Source organism: Camellia sinensis, chromosome 8 (genome assembly GCF_055761805.1).
Source record: "Camellia sinensis isolate YWXY chromosome 8, ASM5576180v1, whole genome shotgun sequence".
NCBI lineage: Eukaryota > Viridiplantae > Streptophyta > Magnoliopsida > Ericales > Theaceae > Camellia > Camellia sinensis.
Window position 1 is genome coordinate 128,352,541 of NC_138968.1, and position 10,974 is coordinate 128,363,514.

The following is a 10,974-nucleotide window of genomic DNA, read 5'->3' on the forward strand; positions in this document are numbered from 1 at the left end:
TACACAGTTAAAGCGTGATTCACAACCACGTTTTCAAGGAAAAAAAAATTCACTTAAAAGCATGGTTCACAACCACGTTTTCAGCAAAAAACAAATTTTACTTAAAAGCATGGTTCACAATCACATTTTTAGAAGAAAAAAAAAATTTACTTAAAAGCGTGATTCCTAATTAAAAGCGTGATTTGGAAACACGCTTTTATGATTTTACAAATTTTTCACTTGGGAGGCAGAAAAACAATGAAAGAGTGGTTCACAACCACGTTTTAACCTAGTTTGGAAATTCCGTCCAAACTAGGCCTAGTTTGGGAAATAGGTTGCTATTTTGCCTTAATTTGAGAAAAGTCCCCAAATCTCAAGGGATGTATTTGTAATTTACCCAAAAAAATTAAGTTGATCGAATATTACTAGTCATATAATCGAATCATACTAGTCTTCAAAAAATTGAACAGTCTATTCTTGAATTCATATTCACCAATTTGTTAGGGTCGTGTGGAGTGTGTACTATATACAAGCTATAAAATTTACATGTTATAACTATCATAATTAAATCAATTTTAGTTATAACACACACACACACACAGAGTCTTAAACAAATAACACATAAGTTACAACTAATTTTTAAAAAAAATTATAAAAAAAATAATATCATACTAACATACCACAACAATAACCAAAGATCACTAAAAATTTCAAATAAGATTACAACAATTTTGGATAACTAAGAATAAATCGATAGTGACTATGGAAGGCGGTGGCTTCATGGAGAAGGCAATCTTTTTCTATAGGAGTGAGTTAAGTTCAACTCTTGGGAGCGCAGAATGTTGACTTTGTCTAATTGACTCTTTTTGGAGACTCCACGTTGTACTCCGATCGATACTTAACCTCTTATGTGATACGTAGTTGAGTTTCATTGGATGCGTTGGTAGTGAGTTCCGTCCTTTAAGTTGAGTTAAATCTGACCGCCAACAAATTATCCCATAATCAGGGCCCGGGGATTGTATGATGTTTCCACTGCATATCTTTTTTATCAATTCAAAACTAAAAAAATAATAATTATAAAAAAAAAAAAAAAAAAAAAAAAAAAAAAAAAGATAAATGGACAGTGAAGGGGAGTGAAATGGAGGGAAGGCTGCTTGGTTGGGTTTGATGGGTGGAACGTGGTGGGGGTAGTGGAAAAAGTGGAAACCGCATATCCCCACCATTATTACCAATATCATATGATTACCATAAGAAAACTATAGTCTATAGTCTATATTTATTAACTTGTATAATTATTGGCCGTATAGTTCGGGCTGGTCGTTTTCTCTCCCTTTGTCGACTCCTCCTACCCCTCTCTCTACGATCAATTCTATCTCTATCATTCGTTCTCTCTCTCCCCGTAGAAATAGGTTCATGTTTCAAACACGAATTCTTACTCCCAATATCTTTCTCTCTCCCCTTCTCTCTCTCTCGAACTCCATAGGTAGGCAGAGATACTTTAATTTCATTAACAACTTCTTGTTTTTTTTCTTTTTTTTTAATTTTTTAATTATATTCATGATGATGATATCGCTATAAATTCTGATCAACATGTTTTTGATTTTTTTTTGGGGTTACAGATATTGGGTGGAGAGGAGGGCACAACCAGGGCGTTGTGTATCGTCTGTTGTGGATGCTTTTGGACTTTCATAGGAGATGAAGCTTGTATGCCACTCCTTTCTACTCTGCTATTCATATATATACATATTTGTGCACTAGAGTTTTGTGCTTTTCTTGGTTTTTCTCATTGTAATTGGTGACCAATGCAATTCCTGTTGTTGTTGTGGGTATGCATAGCTATCTCTGTTTTGTTATCCTATTAAAATTCTGATGTCTGAAGGATGATTTTATGTGTGTTCTGATGCTTGAGTGAATTTTATTCTCCGTGAGCAAATAAAACTTAGGGACAATTACAGTTTAAAAATAATTTCCGAACTTTGTAAACATTAATAATAATAATAATTGAAGTCTTAATTTTTTTTCATGAAAACAACACTAAATTATAATTTCCCCTGTAACTTTCGGGTTGGGTTTTTTTAGTTTCCATTGTATATTGGGTGTGGGGAAAAAATAAATAAATAAATAAAAATAAAAAAAAAAACCTTGTCAATGCGCGCCAAGCCATAAAAATCAATTTGGCGTGCAGTTTAAATGCATTTATTAAAGTTCAAGAGTTTCTAGTAATTTTAAGTAAAAAGGCAGTTGCTCAATTATCATCATTTTTTTTTCCAAACAAAATTGCAGTTAACTTCAGTTAGAATTCCTCATTGGGTGAATTTTGTTGCAAATTTAGCTTCTGAAACTTTCCCCTGCAATTGCAGTTTATTATCCTCTGAAAGAAGGAATATGCTTTCATGATGCAATTTTATTATTATATGGCATTTGGGTCATTCTACAATATATACTTTTTTTTTAGTTGTCTATCATATGCAAGTTATGAGATGTGTGGTGGTAACTAAATCACTTTTAGTCATGACTAAAAAATAAAATTGGTCATAACCAAACATCACTTAAGGCATAACCAAAGGCCTTTTCAGTCATAACTAATATAATAATCATAATAGGTCATAACTAACATCACAATGAGTCATAATCAAGGGTCATAACCAAACACAACTTGAGGCATAACTAAAGACCTCTTCAGTTATAATCAAAATAAAAATCACAAGAGGTCATAACTAAGTCATAATTAGCAGTCATAACCAAGTCACAACAAACACCACAATGAGTCATAACCAACGGCCACAAATGATGTAACTGGAGGCACATGGTACACACCTTTAATTTTCCATGGCTTTTTAAGGCCATCTTCCCAGCACATCCTTTTTATAGTGATTGTTAATTACTTAACATTCTATATCTGTATCATAAAGCATAGGTGGCCTTACACATGGAAAGTTCTGTACATGTCATGCTTTTGTTATTTGTCTTTTGCTCGTTATATTGAACAAGATTGTCTCGATTATGCATTTGTATAATTGTAAGGCTGGGACTAATCAACTATCGATTATTGTTGCTCATAATAATTTTACAGGCATCTCGACTAGCAGATCCAAATAGTAGAAGATCATGTATCTTCAGCCTTTTTCCAACAGCTTCTTTATTGTGTCTACTTTTCTTCATAGGAAGTGCATTCTTAGCACGAGATCCTAAAGAGGTATCTGTACTTTCTTAAATACCATAACTATGGCATGTTTGGGTTATTCTTCTTGAAGCTATGCTCTACAGATTTGTGTTTTTATAGTTTTTCTCATGAATCTGTGTAGTTTTGCTTAAAATGTTACCTTTTAACTATTTTTGTTCTTCATTTAATTTTGCCAGAAAAAATTTTGTATTTTTATTTTAGTGACATAAAGACGCGTTGATATTTAACTCAAATATATTGGGTTCATGCTTTTTTACATTCTTGTACTGCACAAAATTTGGTTTCATATATTCTGTATTTACCGAATAAGTTTGATCTTATTGCACAGAAATTATTCAGATGGGGGTTAGCGGTTGAGAGTGCGAACCAATGCAAGGTTTGTTTTTTCTGTACATGCTTTCAATGATTTCCTTTCTCTTTGATTGACTTTCTTAAACTTCTGGCTTGCCAAATTTGTTTGAATTTATTGCAATATTGTGTTGGTCACGCTCCTGACTGGTGTTGGCTAACATTCATGGCAATTCCATTTTATGCAATCAACTAGCGTCCTAGGACTTTGATATAAATTAATAGAGGGTTGACCTCAGGCTAAAACTTGATAGCTGATTGCAAAAGAATCTCAAATCTTGATGGAACTTAGTTTAATATGTAGAGATAAGTAATTGGGATTAAGATTGATTCTTGTTTTTATATGTTTTCTGTTTTCTGCTTTTTAGAGTCAGTGCAGGCCTCCTGGAACTGAGTCATTACCTACAGGTATTGTCTCCAAGACTTCTAACTTGGAAATGCGACCGTTATGGGGCTCGCCAAAGGTATTGGTCAATAAGTGATAATTTTGGATTACTTGGTTTTGTCTAAGTCTCTACCATTTGTGTTTGCAAATATTATACATCTGTTGCACCATGTTTGTCCTTTTTCCCAATTCGGGATGTCCTAAAATGTTGTCCTCTTTGAAAAGTAAGCATAAAATATTACAATTTTCCAAAATTAATCCCTCATAAATGACTGAATATATTTAAGTTTAAGATTGAGAATAAAGGGACAATTTGCGAAACCAATGCCTTTCGATTTTAATTTGAATGCATTAATTACATGTCCCCTTAAAAAGTTGGAACTCTCAAAAGGGACTAACATTGTGGAACAGAGGGAGTAAATTATAATACTAGTTCCCTCTAGAACCATGTTTCTTTCCCTTTATGAATTCAAGCACATCTTTTGTGAAGCCTAGCACAAATAGTTATGTTTGTCTTTTAGTTAGAATATTGAAGCTATGTAAGCAGATCTGTGTGTGTGCATGATTGACTGCATGCATGTGTGTTTCTGCTAATTTTCCAGGCTAAGCAATGCTGAAATCAAATTTGATGCATCTGCTTCCTTAGACTAGTATTAATCAATATTTTCTTTGCATCTCTATCACTCACCCGTCCTCTTCATTATTTGTACTGCAATTGACCACAACATTTCCTTGAGGACTAACTTTTTTCTGTAGCTATTGGTGCCATTGATATGTTTTCTTTCAAGATGCATTTATTCTGATAGTCTCCGACTACCTGGCTCTTCCATTGTTTTTTGGCCAACACCTCATATTTGATACAATTGTGTGAATAAGTACTCTCTTTTTTTTCTTTCAGTAACTTTGATAAGATTACGCGCAACTATTGCTTTCCCATTCTTTTACTTAATTCTTTGATTAGCCAACAATATGTTAGTTAAAGAATATCCGTTGCCAATACTTTGCAATCACAAATCCTAGATTCTTACTATAAATGCCTCAGTATATTTTTTCTTGTGAACAACCTCATTAAATCTATGTTGAACAAAGGAAAGAATGCTGGCATATGAGGGCTGACACAGGTCAGGTTCAACCGTGTCCAACCTCAACTTTGTTCTTGGTTGAGCAGCCTTTTATTAAGAATGGGTTGTTGCATGCATGTGTGTCTGTGTTTTCTTTAAAATCTAAACAATGCAATCTGCAATTCTAGATTTTGACACAAATTTTGTTCCCTGCCCTGTTTATTTGATTGAGCTCAATATATGTATCAATTTGCATATTCTGCAACAGAAGAAGGGAAATTCTTCAAACTTGTTCACTGTTGCTGTTGGAATAAAGCAAAAGGCCATGGTGGATAAGTTGGTTAGAAAGGTAAGGATTATAACTGTTATACTCTTTTACTTTCCGAATTTAGTTCGTGCATGGTTAATTGCTTTTTTCTCACAATGCAGTTTCTGTCAAGTGATTTTGTTGTGATGCTTTTCCATTATGATGGTATCGTGGATAAATGGAAGGATTTAAAATGGAGTGATCGTGTCATACATATATCTGCACTTAATCAAACTAAATGGTAATTTGGTTAGCTCTTTAATCCTATCTAAGAATGTTATCAAAACTTCATTTTCAAATGTGTGTTGTTAGATTTATTTTTGACATTCTACATCATTGTTGATGATGATGAGTGGCTGCCAACCATTCTTACATCCACAAATACTTGCAAAAACAAATTACATTAAGATTTTCCTCTTGGATAAAAATAACCATTTCAAATAAAATCTTCATTTTTATAAATATGTTCTCCCACACCTTGCTTATAATCTTCTATGAGATTTTTGATGATGATGATGATGATGATGGCATCGATGGCAAAAAGTAGGTGGTTTGCCAAACGATTCTTACATCCAGATATAGTTGCAGAGTACGATTACATTTTCCTATGGGATGAGGATCTTGGAGTTGAAGATTTTCATCCGGAACGGTATGTGACTATTGTGTTTAAAGATTAGCAAAATAATTACTATCACTTGCCAGGCTTTGCACCCTGCATATGTTGTGTTCATGTAAATGTTAGCAGAGCAATATCAGTAGTGCTAAGTAATTGTAGATGCTCAAAAAACAGTAGTCCTAAGTAATTGCAAACCACACTCGTGGTCACCAGCCTTAATTAGGATGGTACCTTATTCCAGTGGCTGCCTTGACTATTGATTTTGAATTCTTTCCCCGCTTGCAATAAAATGAAAAATGGCCCAAGACCATACAACCCATTTTCGTTCTCATAAAAATCAATCAAATTGTTTTGAGCACACAATAAAATTATGGGCATTTGAAAATGCTAAAGCACTAAAGGAGCTCGTAAGATAAACTAGGTGGTCAACTATCGAGGAGTCTGGTAACATATATTGGCAAATTCTTTTCAATTTATTCTAGGTATCATAATAAACATGCTCAATGATGTAGAACAAATTTTGGATGTCTATATTAATGCTCCCTAAAATTGATTCTTTTGCAAGTGTAGGTTAAGGGAAGCTTGTTGTAGGTTTAAGCTTCTAAAAGGTATAGGTTATGGGGCTGAGATTGGCTTGGTTTGGTTCCCAATGTGTCAGGCTGGTGTATGAGATGGTGGAAATTTTAGGAAGGAAATATTTTAAGGGTTTGGTCTTAACTTAATACCAAAAGGTAGGTGAAAGGGTAGAGTAGGGTTTTAGAGACAAAATAGGGGGGTGTTATAGGTGTATCATATATGAACAATTTCCTTCTCTAAGCAATGGAAGATTCTCACAAGGTTTGACCAACACCACATAAATATAGTTTCAAAGTGTCATAAAGTTAACTCCTCTCCTCTTTGATAGAAAATATTAAAGACACATTTATATCAGCTAAACTTCTAATTCTACTAGGATAGGACTTTGATTTCAAAATAGAAAACTGAGAAACTTTGATAAGTCCTATTGTCCAACTCGTTCTAACCCGCCAATTGTCAGATCCAGTTTGACCAACCCAATTAGCACCTCCTTCCTAAACCATTATTTTTTGCAGTGTGGGTGTGTTCATGGATTTGGATTATGATTGCCACCTCTGGCTATGGCACTACTTACCCTTTTTCAAATCTTTGTTTCATGCGGCTCTTTAAATTGTTATGTCTCTTCTTCTGAGTTTAACTCCATGAATGATGAAAGGGTTCTCAATTCTCAAAATAAAATTTGGCGATCAACTGATATAGATGATACTTTGTAATCCATGTGAACTTTCCACAAGGACCAATGAAGATATAACTGCTCAAGAATTATATTGCAGGTATCTAGAAATTGTTAAAAACGAAGGGCTTGAGATATCACAACCAGCCCTAGATTCAGTCAAATCAGAGGTGCATCATCAGATTACAGCACGTGGGAGAAGATCAAACGTGCACAGGTAAGTTTGTATTTCAAATAATGATTTGCCTTTTATCAAGTTACAAATCTGTAGTTACTGTCTGTCTTATTAATATGGATGGTGCCATGTTTGTAGTGGTTCCAAGGTGAATCTAATTTATGGATTATTCCTTAGCTCTTATGAGATGGCAGAGGCTGTTAATCTAAAACCATTTTGATACCATTGATATCACTCTATCTGAAGCCATTGATTGCCTCTGTTGGGCTTTCATTTTTTTCATCAATTATTTTTCTATATGATTTTATTTTTTTTTTTCTGGAATCTACATTGGAAACCTCTGACTTTTCTTGTTGCTGTGTTACTCTCTTAAAATAGTGGAGTGAACTGTGTACAAATGATCTGTGGATTGAGTGGTTGCTCTCCCCTGCTCTGGTTGATCTAAGAGTTGTCTCACGTGATATTTGTTCAATATTGAACTCCTTTATCGTGGTCATGTGAATAGTTGTTTAATCGATTGACTATTCATGTAGTTAGGTTAGGTCCATTTAATTATAGTTGTCACCTTTCTGTAGCTATATTCATGTACATGACTTTGATTCCACTAATTTTCGGCCTCTATGGCGCTCAGTAAATCTATTATGGCTGCTGTAATTGATTTTTGGCCCATTACGTCTGCAGGAGGATTTACAAGCCTACTGATGGTGCAGATAGATGTGATGGGAAAAGTACAACTCCTCCATGCACTGGGTAAAAATCAACTTACACGAAACCATTTTATTGTGTTTTTATGGTTTTAATATAGCTAAGAAAAGTAAATCAGTTTACTGGCTGAAGAAGTTGATGCATTTTTGTTGTTGTGATTAGTTTTGGATGAATCTATTTGTCACTTCATCTTCTTATCATGGAAAAATATACAAGATATTTAACTGTAGGAAAGTGGAATAAAAGGAAAATCTGTACCGCAGGTGGATAGAGGTTATGGCTCCTGTGTTCTCAAGAGCTGCTTGGAGCTGTGCATGGTATATGATCCAGGTTGGTCATCTCCACTGCATTACTTACAGTTACAGCATGCATTTTGATACAAACTATCAAATTTATTTATTCCTTGGTGCGTATAAAAATATTCTGGTGATATTACTATCTTTCTTCACATGTTCTATTATGCTTCTTATGAAATTGATTATCATATTAATACGCACCCAGGTTACCACATTTCCATTAATTGTTTATCGATGTTTTTTCACAGAATGACTTGATCCATGCTTGGGGACTAGATATACAGCTTGGTTATTGTGCACAGGTAACTTCCTATATTGAGCATTGAGTTCATTTTGGTTACTTTTTGAGCATTCTTGATCATCTTCTTAATACATCATCTGATGCCTTCCATCTTATTTTCATAGGGTGATCGAACCAAAAATATTGGAGTTGTGGATGCTGAGTACGTTGTTCATTATGGCTTGCCAACACTTGGAGACCCTAGAAAAAAGGTTAGAAATACAATATCTTTACAAGGATGTGTACATTTACACCTTTCAGCGCTATCTTTATGAGCTGTATGCATGAAACTGTCATACTCAAATCCTAGCACAGTGTGTTCCATTGGCATAACATCTCCTATTAACCTCTTCCTCACAACGAGATGTTTATTGCCTATACATTCTCTAGGACCAGATGAAGATTTTTGTAAGAACTTGCATAATTGCTACATACTATATATATATATTTGCAATTTAGTTATTGATTTCCATTAATGCTCATTTGTGCAGAACAATTTTCGCAGGGATGACAATACTTCTGAAATTAAAGACATACCAACTGTCAAAACTCATGTATCTTTCTTAAACTTCCAACTCTCTTTATCTAATTCTATCTGCATCAAACTGAGTTACTGTCTTTGAGTTGCAGGCTTTGTCCAAGTCTCGTGCAATCGATTATAGAGTTGAAGTAAGTTTTGAAATGAACTTTATTGATGACTTTCTTGGTCTAATCTTTGGGCTACTCCTTGCATTCTTTTTATTTTTATTGTACTTCTGGTATCTTATTTTCATGTTTATAATATTTTATTTTTTGAAGTATGCATATTGCCTGCAGCAGCAATTATTAACAGTTACAAAAAGTACATAATATCCCTGGCTTTATGTCATCATTTCATCTGAATGCAATTTTTTGATTGAAATGTGAAAATTAAAAGAAACTGGGGATAGTAATAGCTTTTGCTAGCATATGAGTGTGTTAAGTCATCCAGTAAGCCCTGGACAATAATGAGCAAAGAATTTAGGGTTACAAAGGTTAAAGTGCGATGTCTGTCTTTCAAGTTGGCTCAAGTACAAGATAGATCCTATTAAGAATATTTTACAAGAGTCATTTTTATTTGCCTCTTTTTGTCAAGAAAATTTGTGAGAACAAGAAAAATCTTAAATTTTTTAGAGAATTTGAGAAACTATAGAGGGGGGGAGAGAGAGAGAGAGAGGGCGGGGAGAAGATAAAACAAGTCACTTTTTCTTTCTTTGTTACTGCAAAGTACTTTCTCGTTTTTTCATCTCTACTACTACTAGAATTCTGCATTTTGCATTTTGCATTTTTAATTTTTATTTTTCATTGGTAAACATCTTCTCAAACTAAGCCCTTAATCCTTTTGTTTTGTAAGCTTCAACGTGTGCAATTATTTAAACATTGGGAATGTATTAACATTCATGTAAGTTTTCGTTTTTAGCTGTAAACATTTTCAAATGTCTTAAATTTCTTTTCTCATTTCCTTTATTCCTTTCCAAGTTACCTAAACCAAATTTGATCCTCCATTAGGGGTGAAATGACAGGTTGAATTTTGAAGATGAACTTGCTCAAATGCAATGTAACACACAAAATGCTAGCATAAAATAATGATTAGGCATTTTGTTCTAGACATTAAGTATTCAAGGTTTCCCTATTTTTGTTTACTGGGATTAGAAATTGCCATTGTTCAGGTGAGAAGGCAGTCCTACAATGAATTCAAGGTATTCAAAAAGCGATGGGTAAAAGCTGCAGAGAATGATGAATGTTGGATTGATCCATATCCAGAGCCCCAACCAGAGACAGAGCCGGTGAAGCAGAGAACATAAACAAATATCATCATCGGCCTTCTAAGCTTTCAAGGCATGTACATTTAGACTATATATAGACACATTAAAGAAAGGTATAAGGCCATTGTGGCCAGTGATGATAGGTACAGGTATATGCATAGATCTCTAGCTTTTTAAATACTTTTGTTATAGGATGGTGGTACATACAATTGCAGGAGACAGAAATTGAAGTATTCTTTACGGGGTTGCCATTTTCAAAATTGTGTCTGGTCTTTTGTGTAATTCAATTTGTAATTTTATCTTATGAGTTTTGGAATTTTTTCCGATGGCTTTTTTTTTTTTTTTTGAACAGTAGAAATTACCATTAAGGTAGCCAAATAGCACTTACAAAAGAGTTCATCCAACAAAAAAAAAAACTTACACCAAACAAAATAAAAATCAATGAATGAAGCACCAAGAAGAAACTATGAAAATATCAAGATGCAAAGTCCATACTACGAAGTAGAAGCAATAGAACAAGTGTAGGATAAAAGCATAGATTACGATCATAGAGAGGGTAAGCTTTACAATCAACTTCGAGCCACACAACCAAACAACAAACAAAG

The 10,974-nt window shown here is 34.0% G+C and overlaps 1 protein-coding gene across 2 annotated transcripts; it reads left to right on the forward strand.

The window, feature by feature from the left end:
* Positions 1–1,119: 1,119 nt before the first annotated feature.
* On the forward strand, positions 1,120–10,629 carry LOC114260395 (uncharacterized). 2 transcript variants are annotated; one of them, XM_028200476.2, is made up of 16 exons: positions 1,120–1,462; positions 1,599–1,683; positions 3,053–3,175; positions 3,492–3,539; positions 3,880–3,975; positions 5,226–5,306; positions 5,387–5,505; positions 5,809–5,913; positions 7,230–7,346; positions 7,986–8,054; positions 8,273–8,339; positions 8,554–8,607; positions 8,711–8,797; positions 9,077–9,139; positions 9,216–9,254; positions 10,274–10,629. In XM_028200476.2, the coding sequence occupies exons 2-16, from the start codon at positions 1,675–1,677 to the stop codon at positions 10,406–10,408; spliced, it is 1,212 nt and encodes a 403-aa protein (XP_028056277.2). In that variant the 5' UTR covers positions 1,120–1,462; positions 1,599–1,674; the 3' UTR covers positions 10,409–10,629. The 2 variants fall into 2 exon arrangements, with proteins under 2 accessions (XP_028056277.2, XP_028056279.2); XM_028200478.2 differs by having other exon boundaries at positions 5,812–5,913.
* The last annotated feature ends 345 nt before the right edge of the window (positions 10,630–10,974 follow it).

What these genes read in the sequence shown, in the direction of transcription:
- LOC114260395 (XM_028200476.2), top strand. An exon ending in TACCAACTGTCAAAACTCAT is followed by an intron (nt 9,140 to 9,215) that starts GTATCTTTCTTA and finishes TTTGAGTTGCAG; the next exon opens with GCTTTGTCCAAGTCTCGTGC. An exon ending in CAATCGATTATAGAGTTGAA is followed by an intron (nt 9,255 to 10,273) that starts GTAAGTTTTGAA and finishes GCCATTGTTCAG; the next exon opens with GTGAGAAGGCAGTCCTACAA.